Genomic DNA, 23,536 nt, shown 5'->3' on the forward strand with positions numbered 1-23,536 from the left:
AACATTGCCAAATCACCAGACTATCATAATTACCAAAATGCCCCTAGGTGTGCATTTCTCTCGTTTTTATCTATTTTCACGCTCAATTTCATGGAAGGCACCTGGACAAGAGAAAACGTAATTTATCAGAGTAACTGCTCGAAATGGACAAACTAACCCAAGTTAAGAGATTCAGATGGGACATTTTCATGTCTCATCATGGTGATTATTAAAAAAACTCAGAGGACAACATTTTTTCCTCGCTTTTATGAACGACCCAAAGTTTCAGTCAAATAATGCTTAGAACGATGAAAATTTTCGGTGACGTTTTTTGTCAAACGATTTTCGGTGAAAAACAACAAAACTATAAGCAAAATATGGCAACAAAAAAAAGATGGATTTTCGACAAAAACCACCAAATTTAATATGAAATTTTTCGGCAAGAACCAATAAGAAATATGACAACAAAATCTCATCTTCTTCTATGACAAGATTTCTTTGAAAACTACCTAAAGAGCTAAAGAGAAATCTACTTCATGAGTATATATGATTCAAGATAAATCTATAACAAGATTTCTTTGAAAACTACCTAAAGAAGTCGTGAAACCCTAATACATCAAAATAAAAGTTGAAAGAATGGGTTTAAGAATTTTCGGAGGGAAGAGATCAAGGGTTTTAGATGGAGGGAAGGACCTATCTGTAAAATAGGGGTCTAATTCTAAATGCCTAATAAGTTGTTTAGAAAGTCAAAGTATTTGTAAATACCAAAAAGTGTATCTACAAATAACGAGCTTTGTAAATAGTCATTAGCAGCTTTGTAAATACCTGGGGCCAAAAAAATAAGGGAAGGAAGAAAGTAGAGGATTTTAGGTTATAAGGTCTCGAGATGGCATTTGTTTTCTAGGATTTAGTATTAGGACGAATATTAAAGGCACCCCCTACATACATGGGTTGTTAGAAATAGTTAGAATCGTTAAGAGTTGATCATATTGAGTTATAAAAGATACGAGATTTACGTCGATGTGATTAGAATGGATTCGAAATTCTAGACTTCTCCTCCACTGACATTTACCATTATTATTTATCTTCGTTGTTTGTTTAAGCCATTTTGTTATTTTATTATTTCACCACCAAACCTGTTTTGAAAAGGAACCGTGGGAATTTTAAATTTTAGAATAAGTTTGACTAATCCCTGCAAGTCGATTCTAGTCTTACCGAGTTTATTACATGACGCTCATATAGGTGTACCCTTTATGGGCACATCAATTTTAAATCCAAAAGAGGCTTTGGCCAAAAAAAAATTACTGAATTCGACCAAGTCCATTAATTTGGGACGCCAGTAAATGAAAGTCAAAAGAAATTTTCCACAGTTAAATCCCTGGGAGAGTGGGAGGCGCCGATAACACAAACTAGAGACGCCTTTAAATCTTTCACCGGACTGGAAATCTTAAAATGGATTTTTCGAGCTTACCCCCTCAACGGTAATTACTAATTGAGTTTACCCCCTTCATTAATTGGTAATTGAGCTTACCCCCTTCATTAATTGGCATGTGAAAATAAAATCGTGATTTAGATAACCTACAAACAAAATAAATATTTATTAATTATATTCACGACCAAATCAAACAACAAAGTAAGGTGGAATAACTAATAGGAATCATATTGAAGAATAATTGCTCTTAGTAGTCACAATTATTTCACGTACGACAAACACAACCTTTATGTTTTTGTCAAAAATAGTAAATAGAAGAGGGAAAACTCAATTACCCATCATTGAAGGGGGTAAACTCAATTACGAATTAGTGACGAGGGGGTAAACTCAAAAAACCCTCTTCAAATTGATGAAAAGGATACTTTAGTAATTTAACAAGCATAGAATTCCATCGTATAAGATGTCGAAAACAGAGCTAGGAAGAAAGGAGGAACCTCTTTTAGGTTTCAATTTGGTTCAACCATGGCAGAAGTTGCAGATCTCCATCTACCTGATGATGACGTATCAAAAGCTCCAGATGAAGAAGTAATAGAAACCCTAACTTCTGTTCCTTACTGGTCTTCTTTCTTCGATCACGATGAAAGTAACCCATACGATTATTATCCTGATATCGATTCATTTTCTCCTCGACCATCCGATTTCGACCACTACTCCCTTCACGCTCAGACCATCCTTGACGGAGATGGAATCGACGAAGTAGAAGCTGGTGTTGAGCTTGTGGCATCAGACGGATCAGATTCTGACTCTGTTACCGATTTGAATTACTTTAACCGGCAAGATCATCAGGTAAACCTAGTTTTTAATATGTTCGAACGATTTAATGATGAAACCCATATTATTGAATACGGTAATAGTTCTTTTCCGAACCGGTTTGATGATGATGACGATGATGATCCTAATTTTAGGGTTATTGATGAAAATGATGAAATGGGTTTGAATTATCTTGAATTGGGATCGGATATTGATAGAGAAATTAGGGATGAAACTGATGATAATGGTGGGTTTATGATTGAGGAGTTTGAGGGTGAGTGTTATGTGAGTCGACTTATCGAATTGGGTGAATCTGGCGAGTCATCTGTTGTTCATCCTCCTGTTGAACCTTTTAGAGATGGACTCCGACTTGCTAGAATCGATTCCGATTCAGATGAGGAAGAGGAAGGAGATGTGGGGATTGAAATCCATTCTGGAGATGATGATGGGTTTGATGATGATACCCAGGATGAATTGGATCCTCCTCTTTGTTGGGATTGTCTCCGATTAGATGATCATAGAGAAACTAATGAAGAATTCGAGTGGGAAGAAGTTGATGAAAGGTTAAATGAGAGAGAGGGTTTGAATATGGTGATTGATTCTGATGAAAGGAGTTCAATTTCAACAGAACTTCATTCAGAAGAAGTGGGTGATGATGGTGAACCAACAATGAGAACTTTAGAATGGGAAGTGATTTTAGCAGTAAACAATTTAGATCGAAATTCTGAATTAGAACAAGATCCAGATCAAGATGGTTATATTTATCCAGCTGAATACGAATTGTTATTCGGACAATTCACAGAGCATGAAAGCTCTCTTATAGGTTCTCCACCCGCTGCAAAATCTGTTATCGATAATCTTCCTTCAATATTAATAACTCAAGACGATATCGAAAACAAGAATGCTATTTGTGCAGTTTGTAAAGATGATATAGCCATTACAGAGCAAGTAAAGAAGCTTCCTTGTACTCATTACTACCATGGAGACTGTATTTTGCCATGGTTGAGGATCCGAAATACCTGTCCTGTTTGTCGATATGAATTACCGACAGATGATCCTGATTACGAGAGAATGAAGACGCAAAGAGCTAATCATAATAACATTTCAGATAATAATCAGGTTAGAAATGATTTTGAAATGTTTCCTTAGCTATAGTAGATTGTGCATATAATGTAGATAAATTTTCGCCTTCGTCAATAAGTATGTTCGTGTATTACGTTTGAAATTGCTTGTTGTTTTCTGTTCTTGTTGTTTAAGTAAAAGAATGTAATGGTTATTGGATAATAATCTTAGAAATTTCCAAATAAGTGAAATGGAATTGGTTTTTGAAGCTTGAGCAATACATATTTTGCCCCATGTTATTCGACTTGTTGTTTCTCCTTCATCGCTTGAATGTATAATTGATAACTAGATACATATTTTAAAGGGGACGATCTCTTTCGGGGGCAGCAGCAAGAAGACTAAAACCTAATGCTTAATTCTAGGGCTGATACGTATCGAACTGCTTCGCTTGATAGATGAGCTATCAGAGAACCATTGTCTCAATCCAATTATTTTGGAGTAAATGGGGATTTCCTGTAATGTAATATAGAATGATAAGGGGCCTAATTTCATTCTCGATCAGACCGGACCAATTAATTGTGTTAGTGTTACATCATTCTGACAATCCAATTTTTTTTCAAACCCTCGTCATGAGCACGACGGAGTCGGGCCTACAATGAGAAGGTACCCATACCCGACACTACAAGACTTGACCGTTAATATGGTGAAGGTCTACTCGGGCATGGAAGGTGAACAAACTTCACTTTGTGGCCTACCCATGGGACTTACGACAGATATGATATGTCCGTCGGTGCCCTTTGCCTCCTCAAAAATCTTATAACCATATACCCTAATGAAACAGCTTGGGATCTCAGAAGAAATCTCAAGGACTAGAAAATCCCCATAATTGCAGACCTATTGCTTATAGAGTAGAAAACAAAGTCTTATCAATTAAGACACGTTATCAGCTGTTAACATGAAATCCTACTTGGAACAATAAGTCAGCTGCAATGACCTGTTGTGTATGGAAGGAGCTGAATGGCGAGACTTTTAAGGATAAGATCGTTTACGTATTTAATTTGGAGTCTTTGATGCATAACATGTTATTTTTGTTCTAGGCGAGGGCAAGTTTAGGCCTTGCTCTTTGCTTTCAAGGTCTAATACCTCAACCTCTTATAAATTCTCTCTTCTATACTTTTTCGAAGTTTCAAAAAAAGAAAGTATAATAACGAATTCTAACGAGGAACTTCTATTTGTTTGAATAAAAAAACAAGCATCTGATAATCACTTATTCTGCTTTCAATGAGAGTTGAACTCATGACCTCCCGCTTACTAAACGGGTGCTCTAACCAACTGAGCTATGAAAGCTACTTGATATGAATGAAGAGTAGACAACTCAAGAATGAGTGAAAGAACCCATTTTTTAGACTTGTTCTTGTTCATCAGTTAGGTTTTATCTTGTGAGAATCATATGGGCCCCTCCGTTTTCCCTATAGGCATACCACATCACATAATTTTGGTCAAGAAGAGAATTGTGTTAAATATACAAGCAATTCATATCCTAGGGTAGAACAAAATCAGGCCCATAAGCATAGTAAATAAAATTCAGGCCCATGTTGGTTGAGACAGATTTCTTGATTCGAGCAAAAAAAGAAACAAGTCTGCCAAATGAGATTGATCATCTGAAGCCTGAAGGACATCTGTTCTGCTTTGGGAATAACAACCCCTCCTATATACTATATATTATATATAGATAGACAGGTAGGGAGAGAGAGAGAGAGGTAGGTCTAGAAGTGGTAAAAGGGGAGAAGAAATCAAGATCATCACAGGTAGAGAGAGATAAGGTAAAGAGAGAAGAGATGAGTACTAGTATATTAATGGGAATAACAACAGTGGAGTGCTTGATGGATATAATGGTAGCAGGTATATCTTTGATGATTGGTTTTGGTATATTTGCTTTTATTGCTTCCATTCTCTGCTCTTCTGCTTTCTTCTACCATGCCAAGCAACTCTCTTGACATCCATACATATTCCACCCAGCCAGGGAAACAAGCTACTAATGTTGTTTTGGTTTAATATACCACATGGACTGCTTCTTCTACTTAACCAGGAACAAAAATCAGGCAGTTTGATGTTGTCTCTTTTTTTTCCCTTACTTTTTTGTGCTACTAGTATTTAGCTAGGTTAAAGTTCATGTTTATGAATATTATGTGTGTGTTTTAAGTAATGTAGTTTTATGTTGTGATATGATCAATAAATAGTTGAAATGAATCAATTAAGTCATTTCCTTGGTTACACCAATGTAATTTCAAGATATATCACTTCCTTATTAGTTATAACTTATAACAATGAATCACATGGAACTACCCCTAACCACTAAAATTAGGGAGTTGAGAAATGTTAAGATAACCTAGCATTTTCAACCAAACTAGTACAACTCCATTCCAACTGGAAAGAAAAATGAAAACTTGGAAAAAATTTGGACCACGAATTTTCTGGTTTAGCTGACAGCTGTACTGTCCGCTTAGTGAGTTGAAAATACTGGGTTATCTCGCATTTCCCAGACGGGTCGCGAGTTGAAAATACTGGGTTATCTCGCATTTCCCAGACGGGTGAACTTTACTTTTTACTTGGCAAGGAAGCGGTCATTCGTGCAGATCGAATCCACCTTTGCTCTTCTCTACAATTTCCTACTCCTTCCCTACACTTTCGAGTACTCAACTTCCATGCCTCCATCTCTCCAACTCTACATACAGAAAATTAAGTTGAAAAGAATAAATATATCTAATCTTATCGCAATCTATGTTGTTCCATGTCATTCTTCCGATGATGAAGATCAATGTGGGTTTCGTACATTGTCTCTGTTTGTGAGATGACGTTAAATCGATTTAAATCATTTTACCAATTCTAATTTGTTTGACAGTAGGAAATAATGAATTATTAATATATGAAGGTTAGAAGAAAGATGAGAAACAAAAGTCAAAAGGGTAAGCAAAAAAAAAAAAAAGACATATAGAAGGGAGAGAGAATGGAAGATAAGAGAAGAGAAAAACATAAAACAGAACACCACTACGTACAACTGGTAAATTAGGCAAAAATTTAGGACCAAAACGAACTGCCGAACACAATTATAGACCAATACAGAAACTCGGATACAATTGGGGCCAAACCGGCTCATTAGTCACAAATTGGGAGGCAAAATGGAATTAACCCAAAACTTTATAAGTTTGTGTAAAAGAGTAGAGAAAATGAAATGAGTCCTAGGAAATCAAGTCACATAGTTATAACAATGTTGTTGATATCAAGAATACTTATCTCTATCGTTTAGTGCCTCTTTCTTCTTACTGAAATATATCCCATGAAGAATTTCAGTATCATATATAACCAAAGTACAACATTTGACCTTACCTTCAACCAGTGGGGTTCTTCAATCTTATTAAGACATGAAGCAACAACTGATTTGAATCTGGAGCATTTCCTTGTCTGGCATGTGGTTGGTTCTGGTTTCGGTTCCCACTCATCTTCATCAGTAACAGCACTCCACAGCTCTTTCGATTTTTTTTATAGACTCAGAAAAGAAGATCTGATGCGATCAGATGGGTGACCTAAATGGAGTTTATGTAATCCTTAATCAAAGTGAAGATGGGGTTAGCAAAAGAAGTTCCTTCCAGTTTCTCGAACATAATCCCATCCATTCTTGCTTGAACTCCATCCGAAGGTGTGAAGTCTTGAAGTAGTTCTTTCATTGTGATGTCCATTCCAAGTAGGGAAGTTCCAATACCACTTAAGATCTCTGGCAATGTAGGTGACGGCCTTGACAGCTCAACAAGTGTAACCTGGTATCATTCAAGTAGTTTACAGTAAGTTTTTGGAAAATAAAAAACACAATCTGGAAAATGAAAACCACAATCTAAACGCGATGCAAGAAGGTATGAGAATGAAAAAGAAAGGGAAACCCCGAAGAAGAGGAATCTGACTTCAAGGAAACCAATATTATTTTAGATTTTTTGTGGGAGATCTTGGTTTCTATTTGGGGACAGTTCTCTCTTCCTCTTGCTTCATCCTCTTTTCGTTCGGCTTTGCTTAGGCTTCTCTTACCTTGTCAGAAGGATAGTTTTCTTTGAAATCTGTTGGGTTAATTCCATTTTGGCCCCCTTAAAGAGGACAAACTCACCCAAATTACCCCTTAAAGATGGCCAGCTTCCAGTTTAGCTCATTTTTGAATTTTTTTCGGCAGCCAGTTTTAACCATTGGCTATTTCTTTACCTTTTTACCCTTCTTTCCAAAACGTTTCCTCCCGTATGCCTTATCTATTTCTACGCCAGATTAAGGGTTGTAGCCCGTCTACCGGCGATCCTTCTCTGGCTAAAACAAAAAGAGAAAGGATAGGGAGAGAAACTTTTCTGAAAAGAAGAAGGGTAAAAAGGTAAAGAAATAATCACTGGTTATAGTTGACTAACGAAAAATGCGAAAGGGGGCTAAAGTGGAAGCTGGTCATCTTTACCCAAATAGAATTAACCCAATTTTTTTCATGTCTAGTTAAAAAATAAACAAGATTGTTTAGGAGGAAAATGTGTAGCAGTGGAGGAGTCTAGGATTATTGAGGCGAGCCAAAGCGGGTACTACATTTTATATGCATCTTAGCTAAAATCAACAGATAATGATATACAGTACCTGGATGATAAGAAAAGGCACTAAATCAGAAGGGAGAGAAACCAGTTTAATAATGCCACTCGTGCAATTGTTTGGTGTCACTTTTACAATATGCAAGGAAAAACAATTAAGGAATCTAGAAAACCAACCTGTTTATCTTGTGCTATACCAGCCTTTTGTTTGGCAATGGCAACAGATCGAGAGAATCCACCTAAAACATCGACCAAACCTCGAGAAGCCGCCTCATTACCAGTCCATACCCTGCCTTGAGCATATTCCTCCATTTTATCTACCTGGTCATTACAGTATTTGGACTCTTACTGAAGAGAATGAAGAAGGCCACTGTAATTCAAGATAAGTATGATAAACGTACGCTCATTGATCTTGAAAGAGCTGCTTTATCTCGAAACAGTTTATAAGCATTCTGCGCAGACTTGGCAAAGAGCTCTGCTTCATCTGGCCTGTAGTTAAAGGAAATAATAAAAATGGAATAGAAAACTAATGAAGACCGATAATGAGTTCAATAACATTATGAGCCATTGAAACCCAAGTAAGATAGTAAACGTGTGCACCAATTGAGTGAAACATGTATCTATCTTGTGATTCATGTTTCAGATAAAAATCACAGAGCATCTGACCTAAAAGGACGTTGCTCGGCTGCAGTGATTTCAGCATACTTTCCCCTTGATATAATCTCCTTATTAAAGCCAATCTTCTCATATAACTTCCCCAAATTAAACTTTCCTGATAAACTCAAAGACAACAGAGCATTAACATAAGTTTTATAATTTTATTTACAAAAATTATAGTTACTGTAACTAGAAATTATCGTCTAAAAATCTTCAATTTTCTAATACCCGAAGACTTGTCTAATTACCTGTGACAACACCAATTGAGCCTGTTAATGTAAGATTCTCAGCAACAATACATCCTGCTGCCATTGCCATGTAATACCCTCCACTTGCCGCCACGTCCGACATAGATGCAATTACAGGTTTAGAAGCAGCAAGAAGCTTGATCTCTCTCCACATTCTATTCAATTAAACATCAAACATATTGGCTTGGTAAACAAATAATAACTCGAAATAAGACTAAGAACCTCTCCATATTTTAAATGCAAGCAGTACTGGCAACATGGTTTGTCAACACCGACCTAACGCCAAATATGTCAAAGACCAGGTTGCAAATATTTGTGTATTTTGCTGTCATAGGCACATACCATACTTCCCTGGCTTATTAAACATGCTAAGTCAAGTATTAATAAGCATACCCAACTATGGGTTGGGTGATAACATTTCTCTCTCTCTCCACTGCGAAGAGCAGAGGTTGAATCTTGCAGTTTCAAGAAAAATGTAATTACTACATCTCCAAGTGTTCATGGTTATGGTATAAGCAAATTCATGCTATCACTTTTGATATATCACATTTTAATGGCTTATGTTTGCTCCTTACACATACTAAAGATGAGCTAGGTAGTTCACATATAACCAAAATGTACTGTCCTGTGACTTACAAATCAGAAGCCAGAGCATCACCTCCAGGACTGTCAATACGTAGGATAACAGCTTTATATCTTTTTGACTCTGAAAAGAGGAAAGACAAACTTATCAAGAGAAAGAGTTAACAATTGGCACAATTTATCACACATCATCTAACGCAGGTTTCGTATCATAGAGCAAAGTTAATTAGAAAGAGAAAACAAGTTCAAATGATACGGATAACTCTATATAGGTATAACAGGTAAGTATGAGTTGAATAGAAACCTACCTCTTACAGATCGGATCTTCTTAATAAATTGCTCGCCAACAATACCTGAACTACGTGCACTTAATGGACTACGTACACGGCTAATGCTTCCAGAGGCTCTAATTACAGCTATTAGATCTTTACCTCCTGTCAATCCCAACGTCCAATTGCGGACTTTAGAGTATTTCCTGCAATTAGATGGCATAGTCATATGTAACTGAAAAACCATTGAGTCCTCATGAAAAATTGCATGAAAGATCACTGGACATGCCAAAAGCTTAGACTCTTAAAAAGTGAACATACATAGGGATTCACATAATGTAAAAAGGGACCGAAAGTTAGGGAACTATTTCATTATGTAATGATTATTCAGGTGTTCGTTTTTTGCACTTTATAAGTGTTAGGCACTTGCTAAATGCAAAATATCAAATTTGGGGAGTTCGTTTTAGCACTTATTAAGTGGCGTGCATTTACACTGGAAGTGCTGAAAAAGACTAATACACCCCCAGAAGATTATAAAAATTTTTCTACGTCCCAAACTCCCAATAATATTTAAAGAAACCTATTTCACATTAACCACTAGATTGTTAGGCCATGTTTTGAGAGAAAAGGTCGTTCACGCCAACCAAGACGAGAAAAACTAGGTTGCTTCTTACTTCATAACATTGGCATTTAATGCTTATACTTTATTCTATGCTCTATGACATACGATGCTCATTTTAATTTTTCATTATATCTTGTGGAAGTTTTATCCAAGTGTGTTTATTTAAAAAAAAAAAATATATATTAGTATGAAGTACTCAACACTTTGGAATCAAAAGAAACATAGGATAATATCGTCAATTTGTCTATTTCCAAAGCACTTGTAATTGATTAAAAAACAAACCAGATGCACTTACAAGTGATGAAAAACAAAGGACATTGCACTTACAAATGAGAGCACTTGGGAAGTGGTGCTTACTTACTAAGTGCTAGCACTTGTAGTACTTGTAAGTTTTATAAAATTAAACACCCTAAAGTGCTGCATGGTTACAACATGGATGGAGATCCTTGAAGGGGGTCTCATCTTCTCATTTTTACTAATTTATTTCTTCGGATTTTGGAATAAGAGGAATTCCTACTTCCACACAGCATAGTGCATCAATCAAGCCATAACTTGACGCTTTACTTAAATAGTTCTCCTTCCAAATTGTAAATCGCAGCCAAGAAATGCACAATTAGTCATGCTTGCACAAAAGATTGGAAATTACTATGACAAGACATCCTTTTTTGACATACTAAATTACTAGGAGAAATTCATTCTGCTGATCTAGTTACTTATGAGGAAAGGAAATAATAGTAGAAAGAAGGTATCGTAAGAAAAATACTTATAGTCAACCATTCGGATATTTTTGTACTTCACTTGTCTTACTCTCTCTTTTAGCATCTGAATAATCTGCATTAATATAATATTGAATGAAAAATCCTGTATGACTCAACTTAAGCCAAGAGATGAAGGTTATGCAACAGGTTCAAATGGGATAATTTACTCAGTCAATTGTATATATAATTACATAATTACTTCTTTATGTTTTTATAACGGACTATACTTCACAATGACGTTTTTTTTTGAGAAATCGACTACGATCTACGTTAGTCGTTACAAGGCATTGATGCATCATGAAAATTTGATAAGCACAATAACCGCCTAATTTAAACCATTAATGAAAAAGGCCTAAAGCCCAACAACATGAAAGAGGCCTAAAGCCCGACAACTTTACTATATTTATTGCCTAAGTTACATGAGATAAATCTTGATGGCAAACTGCTTCCACCGAGACTCGATCCCATGATCTCATGGGCTTAAGAGGGGGTGTCCAACCACTGCACCAAAGGGTGGTGGATTCACAATGATGTATTTTCATGAAAAGTAGATCTACCAAACAAACCATCTAAATGTAAGTGGAAATAACTGGTCCCAGAACATGACACACTCAACAAACACTACATGCGTGTTTTACTAGTAAAGAGGTTCAAGAAAAGAAATAGTACTAAAAGGGTGGTCTCCTATCCTCCCATCACATGTGAAATTTATATGAACCCATCTCTGCTTCACCATTACAAGTGGGGTATCCTCGTCTTAAATCCATATCCTAGAATGATACTACACCTGAAAGCTCATTAAAAAGCTCAAAATTACCATAATACCTCCTTACACTACTTTAGCAAGAAGGCGCAGTGTGCTCACTAAATATGATCTGTGGTCTCAATATGTGTTAGGAGGCTGGAGCTCCACAGCAAAACAAACTTTGTGGTGAGCTAACACTAGAACTGGTTATTAAGATAACTATTTGCCAATAATCCTTGCCTCCTAAAGGGGAAAAACCTATGTGTGCCTCAAACTTAAAATCCTGCGGTGGTGTTTTCACCTACCTTCTTCGAGAACCACTTACTCCTTACCAATCGTGCTAGAAAGAATCATCTAGCACATATAATATCCAAACTGGATTAAATAAATGAACATGTAGTGCTATAAAAGATAAATGAAATTATATTTTAGCATAAAGATCTGCGAATAACAGTGTACCTCATCGTCATAGTGTATATTTGTTATCCAACCGTCTTGTTTCAACCGTTCTACTTGGTAAACTCCTTCATTAACAAAACTCTCAATTTCTTCTTTATTCTTCCCTGGAACAAATTATCCAGTATGAAAAAGGCTTTCTGTTTGATTAACTTAAGCAAAGTCAATAATGCAAAGTCATTAGTTCAAGGTCAAAGGCACCTAGAGTAGAGGAGATCTTATCCAACCAATTTCCATATATATTATCAAGCAACGAAGTCAGCATTTCACGATTTTCCTTTGACATGCTTTTGCGTGTGAGTTGATCCCCGGCGCTTTTATATTTACCAATTCTTTCTACTTGTGGTTCAATGCCAACTTTCTCAAAAACACCTGCAGTAATTGTGCAGGTGAAGCTGTAATTGCAAGTTAAAGAATGAAAAGTACTGTACTACATGCAAAAGAATAATAACAGAGGCCCCAGCGGGAAGGATAAGGGGAAACTTGTTCAATCAAGTTTATCTTTACCCGGAAAATCCCCATGAAAGACCCCTCTGGTAATGCAGGTCCTTATCTAGCAGAGTCAGAGGGAAGATTCTTGCCATCCAAGTTCTTCAGATAAGTTTGCAATCTAAAACTACGAGAGTACTAGAGAATACCAAATGAACTTACCCCCAAGGAACGATGATTGAACTGTCAAACCATACAAACTGAAATATGCACTGTGAGGGCAATACAGCTCCCCGCAAGCAGAACCAATATAATACTCCTTTTCTCGACAAATAGGTATATAAGCCACAATGAATTTACCTACATACCATCATTAGAACAAAATAAGAACTTGTAAGTTATAAATGAGCAAGAAGTACTAAGATTCCAAGACAGACGTATCAGAAACAAGAAAAACAGAAAAAGAAAAAACATCAGTCGCTCTGAAAAGGAAACGTTAACATTGAATAGAACAAACAGCGGTATGGAACATATTGCTTGTTACCTCTCGACATTCATCGAAAAACATGAATTCTCGCAATTTATAGAAATTCATTGTATATAATTCTATGAATTAAGAATGGTAGACAAACTACTTAACGTATCCAGACAATCAAATATGGAGAGCAAAATGGCTAATAGAAATTCAATATCAACAACTCTACCTGACTTCCTAAATTCCAGTATATGCCTCCGTATCTCCTCAACCTTCCCCCATCCACAGTTCAACGGATCTATTTGAAGATAAATGCCAGTAATACGAGGATCATAGGCTGATTTTACAAAATTTTCACAAATTTGAGGTAGAGATAGCCCTGTAGAGAAACGGCTCTTCAGCTGATCAGATATCTGAACAAAACATAAGATAAATAAAAGGATTCATAGCACATTCTTATACGCAAGTTTCATGAAGATGCTATTGAAAGCTCAAAAACCTATTAGTGATAATACAGTAATCACTAATCTAGCACTTCAAGAATCAAAATAGACATGATTCTGAATCATGACTCTAAACTAGTAAATGATTAACAACATACATTAATGTCATTGGATCCAAGTTTAATTCTCTACCCGACCATTAAATCATAGAAAAACAAACTACAAAAATTATGCCCACCCACTCAATCCATACTTTGCTCTGAAATGCTTCAATTTTTTTTAGTTATAATCATAGTATCAGGGACTAGGGCAGCTCAAAACTGCGAAAAACACATTTTTTTGGAAAACTAAAGTAGAGAGATGATGATGAAGACGAAGAAATAGTGAGAAATCGAACCTGCCCTCGTAATTTCATTGACAAGATGCTGCCCTTTCGGACACGTTCCCAAGGGTATGCAATTAACATCCGTAGCTTGACGATGAACCTCTTCCACCCAGTGGGCTCCTTAAAGTCAAATTCACCACTTGGGTATTCATCATTGTTGTTAAATTTAAGACTTCCATTTTCATCTAAGGTCCTATTTTCAGTTTTAGCTTCGGTTTCTTCCTTATTTGAAGTTCTCAGGTTTGTAGTTTCAGATGAAGAAGAAGAAAAGTCAAAAGCGCGAATCGATAAGTACCTCGGAGGAATTGAGTTGGAGAAAGGTAAACGAAGAATTGGAAGTGTTGGGGGTGAATTGAATTGTGATTTGAAGGCAGGAGGAGTTGTTATACTACGGAATTGGATTGGAATCAGTGATCTTGATAAAATTACAGAGGAACTCCGACGATGAAGGGCATTCAAGTGGGCTTTAGAGAGAAGCTTCGCCATTTCCTCTCTCTCTCTTGCTATATCTGTTGGTGCTATGTTGGAACTTGGAAGTGCAAATATCTTAGCATGGTCCGGGATTTGCCGTAACGAGGAATCTGGTGGCTTGGGAGTTAAAAATTTGGAATTGATGAACAAAGCCTTGCTTCTAGTTTGACGGTTGAACAAAGACATGGATCTTTAGAACGAAATACTCATCTCTTTAGAGAGCCTCGAAAAAGGAACAAGCATCTGTGTCAAGTACGTGGGAGGTAACTTTTTTTATGATTCATGGAATTACACTTTACCAAGCCTATAAATAAAATCAGATATTTCATACTTATTGATTATGTTTGAACCTATCACGTAGGCATCTAACTCACTATACTCCAACAGAGATGAAAGAACGTGGATCCCTCGTCCTGATGGCTTCACTGTTAATTAGGTCCCTCTATCAAGCATTAGAACAAACAGAAAGCTACCCTATGGACTTCACTTCCACATTCTACTGGAATAAGGTTATTCCTTTGAAAGTGTCTTTCTCTCTTTGGGCTTTGGAGCACTCTTCAATACCGACAACTAATAGGGTCAAGAAAGGGTTGATTATTCCAATAAATGCTCTTATGTAAGAAGGATAGAGAAACACAAGAGCATCTACTTCTCTTTTCCCCTGTACTAAGCAGGTGTGGAGTTTTTTAACACTTTTTTTGAAACCTTTTTTTTAACACATTTTATACATCTTATCATTGCTCAAGTTGTTAGAAAATGGAAGCACGAGGCAAAAACAAAGATAAGAAGAACTCAATCAACCTATGCACCTTTCCAGCTACAATTTAGACCCGCCGGAGTGAAAGAAATACTAAATTACTTGAAACAAGAACTGATAAAAAAGAAACAATAAAAAACATAGTTGTAAAGATCAAAGAGTTGGTATTCCGTTGGGCAATCAAACAACATGAACACAACCTTTAGTGACTTCATTTGTAATTGGGATGCTTAAGTCTTTAAATGTATAAGCTTGTAATCTTGTTCAGAGTTTTTGACAACGTTCTCGGCTTCCAATACTCTGTTTCTGAATGAACTATTCTACTTAAAAAAAAAAGAAGTTGGTGCTTTGTTCTTCTATTTCTTAGCTTGTTCGAACTCCGTATAAAATCAACTAAAGACGTCAATATTTGTCTAACGAGATTAGATTGACGGTAAGGATATATTTAGTCATCAACAGAGAGGTAAGGGTGGGATTTTGACTCGCAATTCGAAACCCTTCAACGCCCACCCGTGCCTAAAGGGTCCGTGGGCACAAGGTGATCGAGCCAGTCAAAACCTGCCAAGAGGACTTACGAGGCATACCGTCCACTTTGGGTGTTAGTTATCGTCTGCACCTGTAAATCCGAATTATATAAATCATTAGACGTTTAGGTTAAAATGGTGAGGTTAGATTAGATTGGGCTATGGTACCTTTTGGATAGTCAATATTTGATGATCAAACTCCGACCTACCTCTTCACTAAAGTGTGTTATGTTTGATTTCCTCATATTGTTACATAAATATATAAATTCAACTTCATTTTCGAAATTCAAAATTTCTTTGATATTAACGGATCTAATTTCCTATGAGCTTGTGAATAGAAAGTTGGCTTTCTCCTCTTGCGATATTCAGGTCCAAGCCTAATGTAAACAGAGTTCGTCGAAACCCGTTGGGTAAGGGATTTTGTTCCTCACATTGGCCCATTTACATTTTCGCCTAGGAGTTTCATTGCTAAGGATGAATCCAATTTCACCCCTTAAACTTGTGAGGCCCAATATTCTTTCAAATGTTATACAGGCTAGTTTTGTGTTTTCTAATATAGGCAGAACAACACTCCATTATAAGATATGGGCTACTTCTGGCTTTCTCGAGTAGATCCAATTATAAGCTCCTATGTATGGCTCAATAATTTTTTTTCTTAAGTCATCCATTTAATAAGTTCACATTGAATTTTTTCACAATTCGAAAGTTCATATAGGTTTCTTATGATTGAAGTTCAGATTCATCAATTATATTTCACAAAGAACAATTCACTAAGAACAACATTAACACAAATTATTGTATTATATTGGTCATTAGAAAAATAATCAACTAACGCACAAGTCTGGGATATAAAATTGAATTTCAAGGAACGAACAACACAGAGAGCGAGAGAGAGAAAGAGTGTGTGTGAGTTATACACCAGATTCGTATTTGTTGTAACTACAAAAACACATTAGAAAACTAATAGCAAAGCATATTTGGATCTGGAAAGGGAAAAAGGGGTGAAAATGACATACACTAGACTCGAAGTTTCTGAGCTTCAAGTGCTGAACTTTTTTATTAGCTTATCAACGTGAATAACGATATCATTGATATGTGGGCGAAGTGTGGCTTGAGGCTGGAGCATCCATTTTAAGAATTGATGGAGTGATTCAGGATATGAGGATTTGGGTTCAGTTGGCCACTTTATTTGTGCATTCTCAATGGCTAACTGTAAGTTTCCTTCTGGTTCCTCGAGCACATATTCGAAGGGCGATACACCATACCTGTAAAATCCGATAATAAGGAAATCACAAAATCTGTCGGAATAACAGGGTACATGTACGCAGATACTAAAGAATTAGGAGAGGCAGAAAGAGAGAGAAACCAAAAGAAAGACAGATATGCCTTACATTATTGCATACAAGGTGCATCCAAGGGACCAAATATCTGTTCTCTCATCAATAGATGAACGGCTTGAGCAATCCCACAGTTCCGGGGCACGGTAAAGTTCAGAACAGTGCTCCTTTGCCCATTCCTACAGAGAAACCCATAAATAAGTCTGAAGCCTATAAGCAAATACAACTGATAACCAACGATATAATGTAAGATATCCAACTTAGCACTCCACATATGTAAATATATATAGGGCCGAAATGAAGTGACGGGAGTATTTTACATGTATAACAATCCGATAAAACGTATAAAATGTCTGTAAGTTCTTGATGAACTGATACAAATAAAAAGCACAGAGGCAAAAAAAAGGTAATACCTGCACTTTTTGTGCATCAGACTGAGAAGAAATTTCAGTTCTTGCAGGCCTAGCACTTCCAAAATCCATCAAAATGGCAACTGGTGGCTGCCCTTTTTTGTTCGTGATAAGTACATTACTTGGTTTGATGTCATTATGTGCGTATGGAGGATCATAACTATGCAAGCTCTTCAATCCTGTAGACAACTAAAGCAAAAATCCTTTGTCAACAAAAACTGTCTTTGCGATAAATATAAATTGGGCCAGCAAGAAGTAACGACACAAAAATTACAGGTACATCTAAACAGGCATTTCTTATTTCCAACGCACAAACTATTTCACATATAAATTAGAATTGAAGTCACAGAAAAAAAGATCGATAGTTTAGATGTAAACAAACTGATGTGTCACTGAGGGGGCCAAGAATATTGGCCATGGATTTGGCCTGCGGACTCGATTGTACTTCACATGCCAGGCGAACAGGTTTTGATTGAAATCTTAGTTAAGATAAAAGACAGTTTGGTTCATATACTCACCTGATGGAAAATCTGAAGAACCTCCATTGTAGAAAAGGACTCATTCTTTGCTTTCATGGCTCTCGCATGGTCCACTAACGTTCCATCTAAATGTGCTGGAAATAGCAAGTATGCTTCATGGCTCCATGATCCTTCAGCCGAGGCCTGATGAAAACAAAATAAAACATGTTCACTAAACCTGAAGATAAAGGTCTATTAAAGATATTCAAGATTGGAACACCAACGTAAGGGTTACAAGGATCAGACTGAAGTTTTGATAAAAAAAAAAAGGATCAGACTGAAGTTTCAAAAAAAAAGATCAAAATGCAGAAACCATAAGAGTAGGACTTTCTCCAAGGAAAACAGCTAATTGATGTTTTCTGGATTCTGAAACGATCAGAGTAAAAGGAAGGGTATTTGTTACTCAAGATCATAGAGATAAGAGATTGGACAGAATGTCACAGCCTAGAACTGCAAACGTTTTACACAATTGTCTTGTTGTTTTACAGGACTCTGAATCTAACTTGTGTGAATCTTAATTGTTTAATCTGACGTAATTTGTGGTTATACTGTTCCACGCAATGAGACTGGCTTAGACACCTAAAATACACCGGCATAAAGTTTCTAAGAATTCCAAATATGTTGATTAAGACAGAACAATTCATGGTTAAACAAAAAGGGTGGACTTAACGGTATCTCCTTCTCAAACACCACGAAGACCAAGACAAACCCAGGACCGTCTTCATGCACAATAACAGAGGATTTAGGTCCTCAATGATCAAGAAGAGCTTGTCACAGGAAAATTAGCCATGGTTTTGTTGCTAATTGACTCAAGAATCAAATAAAGTCAACCTTGGAGTAATTCATGACAATGTTGTCAAATCAAAAATCATATCGTAAATCTATTTCCATTTAATAAAATGGTATTGTAGATATCGTCAGATAAATTTTCAAAGCAATAGAAGATAAATCGTAAATCGTCAGATTTGAATCGTAACTCGTCAGATTTGAATCGGAAATGTCATAATTAAATCACAAATCATCTGATTTAATTTTCAGATCATGAAAATGTTTTCAAATATTAAATCATAAATCTATTTCCATTTTATTAGTTTTTCCTTCAAACTTTTAAATAGTGGGATTCGCTGAATCTCAAGATTTGCGCTTAAGCTACGATTCAAAACTAACAATTGTGCGATTTTACCTCAAATGCAAATTTTTCTTGATTTAGATTGATTTTTTTACGACTCAAATTAAACCGTACAATCCAAATGGTGAATGGTACGATTGTAGCATCATTGATCCTGAATCATTACTCATGATTACAAGGATATTCTACGCAGTAAACGATGTCTTCTAGGTGTACAATAGAAGCTACAAATGAAAAACAACAAAACAACTATTGAACCAAAAAGAATTACCTTAACAGCAATTATAGCGTGATCAAGAAGAGGTAGAAGATTGGGATGATTAAACAAAGAGGAAACACGAATCTCTTCCCTCACCGTCTCTAATTGCTCATTGTTTTCGATCAACACCTTCTTTATTGAGTAAGTGCCATCATCTGAACAAGCATAAAAGACTAAATTAATTTACATGAAATATCATCAATAAACCCACGCTTGGCCACTTTCATCCATTAACACAAAAAAAAAAAAAAAAAAACAGAAGAAAGAACACTCATTATCTGAATACTTCATACAAGAAATTGGAATACAAAAAGAACACTCATTTGATCTCTGAATCATAACACTCTTTTGTGAAAGAATTATGGGCAAGCTAAACAATTCATGGAGTTTATACACAACAATTTCAGATCCATAATTTGAGATACACATAAAGGGGAAAATAATCTCCCCTTCAACTAAAAGAATTGAATTTTTTTTTCTTCTAAATTTGAACAAGACACAAACTTTTCAATTCTAATCACTATTAGAAAAAAGGCATTGTGCTCAAATTCCAAAAAGGATAGAAATGAAAGGTAAATTAGGGCATCTAATGAACCGACCTGAAACATGAGAAGGGTCCTTGATTTTTGTGCTTAAGCCACCATCAACGCTACCTGCAGCAGCAGAAGCACGGATCTCTTTGACAAGATAAACATAATCAGACCCACCTTCTCCAAGCTTCCTCACGATCCTGAAACGATTCTCATTGATCCATATATCACCACCGCCATTAACGGTATCATATAGATTATTCAAACCAGATATCGAGCACCCCATTTCTTCTCCCTTTCTCTTTCTCTCGCTGAAAATCCAAATAGATCTTCAGTTTTTCATCCCCAAATAAAGCTAAAACTACAGATCTCTCTCTCTCTCTTCTCCCCCTCTCCTCTCTTTGACTTGTATCTGAAATACGATTTCTTTGTTGACAAAATTTTGTACAGTTCTTAATGGCCATCAATCAAATTTAATTCCAATTCGGGTCCAACTACAAATTTTGGCCCCCTATTTGTCAAATGTTCTCATTTGGACCCCAAAAGTATGATTTTTTTAATATCGGCTACAAGAGCCCCGGAAAGATTTGTCAAGATTCTTTTTTTGTAACGAAAGAAAAGATGCATCAAGATTCATGAATTGAATAAAGTCTGATTCATCAAGAGTCACTACGATGCATCAAGATTCATGAATTGAATAAAGCTTGATTCTTTTATTTTGAATAAAGTCTGATTCATCAAGAGTTCCTATACCAGACCTACATTTGTTGTACGACCTTTACTTTATTTATACCCAAGTTCAATAAACCTTAAATTTGCACTTTTTTGGAATCAAATTTGGAACTTTTGGATTGCGGAGTTGGTGTCCAATCACTATACCAACAGGAGGAGCACAAATTATGATTTTGTTAGTTAAACATAGCATTCAATAATTTTTCTCCTTTTTATTTGTTTTTAATTCTTTCTCTCATGTTTTTTATCTCCGTAGTCGTCGAAATTGTCGCATGCGAGTTTATCGGCTCCCCTTTTTTTTCTCTCTCTACTGAAGCCAATTGAGTTACAACTACCTAAAATCAAATTGAGTTTCTGAAGACACTCCGATTGGTTCTTAGCGAAAGAGAGACTAAGAGAGAAAATGAAGGATGGAGAGAGCAATGGATGAGAGGAAGAGAAAGTGTGTGTGAGAGAGAAAATAGATGATCACGATGGTAATGAGATGAATAAGAATAGGTGAAAATTTGTTGAAGGACGTTGATCAGTCGTCCTCGATGACCTGTCTAGCAAGTGCGGAGAGGGAGATATAGTTAAAAAAAAGGGTAAAATAGAAAGATTTTGTTGACGGTTAAATTTGACTGAAGAATCAAAATTTTAGGATTAAATTAAAATATTAGACAAATATATGAACCACATTAGAATTTACCTACAATAAAATTATGGTAAGTAGATGGGTTAGATATTGTGGAATCTAACCGATTATATTAAAGTGTCGGCAATACTAAAATAAGTTACTTTTTTACTTATATAAGTAGAAAAGTAGAAAAGTTGGTTTGATAACAAGAAAATTTTCGACTTCACTTAAGTTAAAATTTGACTTTCTTTTGAAGTTCAGATTTTTAGATTTTGACTTTAAAGTAAAGTAACTTTTGTTCAATCACATGCATAAATTTTACTTTACCAATTCTTTTTTTTCTTTATCTCCGTTCCACCACCACACCGTTGTACCACCACCACCATACACCTCCACCACCATCTCAACCACCATCATCACCACCATCTCAACCACCGTCAACACCACCACCACCGCATCTCATCCATCATCACTATAGCTCAACCACCACCACCATATATTGACCACCATTGTACCTTCACCGCCACCATAGATCCATCTCCACCACCTAACCTCCACCACCACCGTACCTCCACCACCACCATACCTAAACCACCACAGTACCTCCACCACCACCATACTTAAACCACCACCATACTTAAACCACCACCGTACCTCCACCACCACTATACCTCCACCACCACCACCACCATTATACATCCACCACTATTATCCCATATCTCCGTCGTACATCCTCCACCAACACCATGCCTCTACACCACCATCATACCTCCACTATCACCATCCTCGTACATCCACCACCATCCACAACCACCGCTACCACATACCTCCGCTATCGAACTCCACCACTACCACATCACAATCACGTCACAAGCACCACCATGCTTCCAAGGCTCCACCACCACCACCACAACTACCACTAATAGTGCCGTCACCTCTTTCAAAAGAGTAATCATGAAAATTTCAAATAAAATAAATTAAAATTAAGTATCTTTATGAGAAAAATAAAATAGAAAAGAATTACATTACCAAACTAACTTTTTGACTTTTTTTTTACTTATAAGTAATAATTTTGCCAAATATACTTTTGATAACTTTTTACTTTTTTAAAGCAAAAGAACCTCTACTGCAAGCAAAAGTACTTATGTTTTTGGTTGCCAAACGACACCTAAGTGTTAAAACAAAAAGTTGTATAGCTCAAATACATTAAACCAACTTATGATTATTATTTACCGTCCAACTCTAAGTTTTTTAAGTTGAAAAGACAGTTACATTTGTTTGGATAAAACTCCAATATTTATAGTTTGTTTGGTTAAAAACTTAATACTTTATGTGATTTTCAACTATTCTTTTGCAATCACTCGCAACTTTTTTGCAAATTAGTTGGAACCTTCAAAAAAATTGAAAATTGAGTGATATTATTTTACCAAAACAGAAAGTTTATAGAGTATTTTAACCAAATTTTTGTATTATTATTTATACCTTTAATAACCGAAATTCAATAAGCATGTATTCCACCTCTTCTGGAAATCGAAATTGGGACTTCTATCATTTTGAGTTTATGTCAACACAATAAACCACCACTTGGACAACCAAGTGTTACTTCTCTATTACTATTTTTTTTTTTTGTATCTCTCTCTAACATCCATGAGATCTACAAAATGTGGAAACCAACTTGATAACTATTCCAAGTAAGGGTTGTTGACTAACTTGATGATTATCAACTTTTTCATCTTTTACCTCTTAAGTGTGAATCAAGATATTGACCTTCCACGAACAATGGATCTCTGTAAATAAAAGTTGTAAATGTAATGCTTTACTGTCACTTAAAGTTAAAAAGATGTTCTTTCAGAGAAGATGAAGCATAAATCCAATTTTCTAGGGCATTATTTACCTTCATTTTGATAGTGTAACCCATAAACCAACTCCTTTTCTCAAGGTCACTAGTTCCAATTCCATTAACCAACCCTTTCTTGGGGTGGTGTTTTATTTTATTTGGATTGATTTTGACTTTTTTTTTTTTGTTGAAAGTTTGATTTTGACTTAAATTGGTTCAATTTGAATCAGACATACAATAAATCAGACCTAAAAATCCATTATCTGAAATATCATTTTCTAAATCGGAAAAAAGAACAAGGTGATATATAAACTTGTTTTCTTAACAAGTTTATATATAAACTTGTTTTCTTAACAATTTGAATCCAGGGACTTTTCCTTAACGATGTTTTCTTAACAATCTTCACCATCACTAACAACCAAAACAACAGAAACAGTAGGTAATGAAACCAGGAAAATAG

At 35.9% G+C, this 23,536-nt stretch overlaps 3 protein-coding genes and 1 non-coding gene across 5 annotated transcripts; 1 reads left to right on the plus strand and 3 right to left on the minus strand.

Annotated features, from left to right (window-relative positions):
• Positions 1-1,895: 1,895 nt before the first annotated feature.
• On the plus strand, positions 1,896-3,561 carry LOC147566215 (RING/U-box superfamily protein). The gene has a single exon (XM_086652706.1). It carries the CDS (start codon positions 1,934-1,936, stop codon positions 3,368-3,370), a length of 1,437 nt encoding a protein of 478 aa, XP_086508832.1. The 5' UTR covers positions 1,896-1,933; the 3' UTR covers positions 3,371-3,561.
• A 995-nt stretch (positions 3,562-4,556) lies between these two features.
• On the minus strand, positions 4,557-4,630 carry TRNAT-AGU (transfer RNA threonine (anticodon AGU)). Its single transcript has one exon. It is a non-coding gene; the product is annotated as a tRNA-Thr (tRNA).
• Positions 4,631-5,520: 890 nt separating this feature from the next.
• Positions 5,521-14,703, minus strand: LOC147566217 (serine protease SPPA, chloroplastic-like). Of its 2 annotated transcripts, XR_015230387.1 has the most exons (15): positions 13,969-14,647; positions 13,358-13,541; positions 12,876-13,013; positions 12,426-12,596; positions 12,228-12,331; positions 11,029-11,096; positions 9,683-9,849; positions 9,429-9,498; positions 8,793-8,947; positions 8,554-8,659; positions 8,289-8,376; positions 8,065-8,208; positions 6,671-7,098; positions 5,849-6,008; positions 5,521-5,803 (listed from the first exon to the last, which is right to left on the minus strand). XR_015230387.1 is itself a non-coding variant. In XM_086652707.1 (13 exons), exons 1-13 carry the CDS (start codon positions 14,611-14,613, stop codon positions 6,868-6,870), a joined length of 2,271 nt encoding a protein of 756 aa, XP_086508833.1. In that variant the 5' UTR covers positions 14,614-14,703; the 3' UTR covers positions 6,467-6,867. The 2 variants fall into 2 exon arrangements, 1 of the variants encoding a protein (XP_086508833.1); XM_086652707.1 differs by lacking the exons at positions 5,521-5,803; positions 5,849-6,008 and having other exon boundaries at positions 6,467-7,098; positions 13,969-14,703.
• Positions 14,704-16,490: 1,787 nt separating this feature from the next.
• On the minus strand, positions 16,491-20,421 carry LOC147566218 (uncharacterized). Its single transcript, XM_086652712.1, has 6 exons — positions 19,961-20,421; positions 19,374-19,516; positions 17,974-18,117; positions 17,459-17,644; positions 17,100-17,224; positions 16,491-16,973 (listed from the first exon to the last, which is right to left on the minus strand). The coding sequence occupies exons 1-6, from the start codon at positions 20,175-20,177 to the stop codon at positions 16,748-16,750; spliced, it is 1,041 nt and encodes a 346-aa protein (XP_086508838.1). The 5' UTR covers positions 20,178-20,421; the 3' UTR covers positions 16,491-16,747.
• Positions 20,422-23,536: the final 3,115 nt, after the last annotated feature.

Source organism: Eschscholzia californica, unplaced genomic scaffold (assembly GCF_041429995.1).
Source record: "Eschscholzia californica isolate CP2 unplaced genomic scaffold, dmEscCali1.0.p SCAF_1, whole genome shotgun sequence".
Classification (NCBI taxonomy): Eukaryota; Viridiplantae; Streptophyta; class Magnoliopsida; order Ranunculales; family Papaveraceae; genus Eschscholzia; species Eschscholzia californica.

Coding starts and splice junctions, on each gene's coding strand:
- LOC147566218 (XM_086652712.1), bottom strand. CDS start 20,177: ATGGGGTGCTCGATATCTGGTTTGAATAATCTATATGATACCGTTAAT. Junction 19,517..19,960: donor GGACCCTTCTCATGTTTCAG/GTCGGTTCATTA, acceptor ATGCTTGTTCAG/ATGATGGCACTTACTCAATA. Junction 18,118..19,373: donor ACGCTATAATTGCTGTTAAG/GTAATTCTTTTT, acceptor TGTTTTCATCAG/GCCTCGGCTGAAGGATCATG.
- LOC147566217 (XM_086652707.1), bottom strand. CDS start 14,613: ATGTCTTTGTTCAACCGTCAAACTAGAAGCAAGGCTTTGTTCATCAAT. Junction 13,542..13,968: donor CAATGAAATTACGAGGGCAG/GTTCGATTTCTC, acceptor TGTTTTGTTCAG/ATATCTGATCAGCTGAAGAG. Junction 13,014..13,357: donor ACTGGAATTTAGGAAGTCAG/GTAGAGTTGTTG, acceptor GATGGTATGTAG/GTAAATTCATTGTGGCTTAT.
- LOC147566215 (XM_086652706.1), top strand. CDS start 1,934: ATGGCAGAAGTTGCAGATCTCCATCTACCTGATGATGACGTATCAAAA.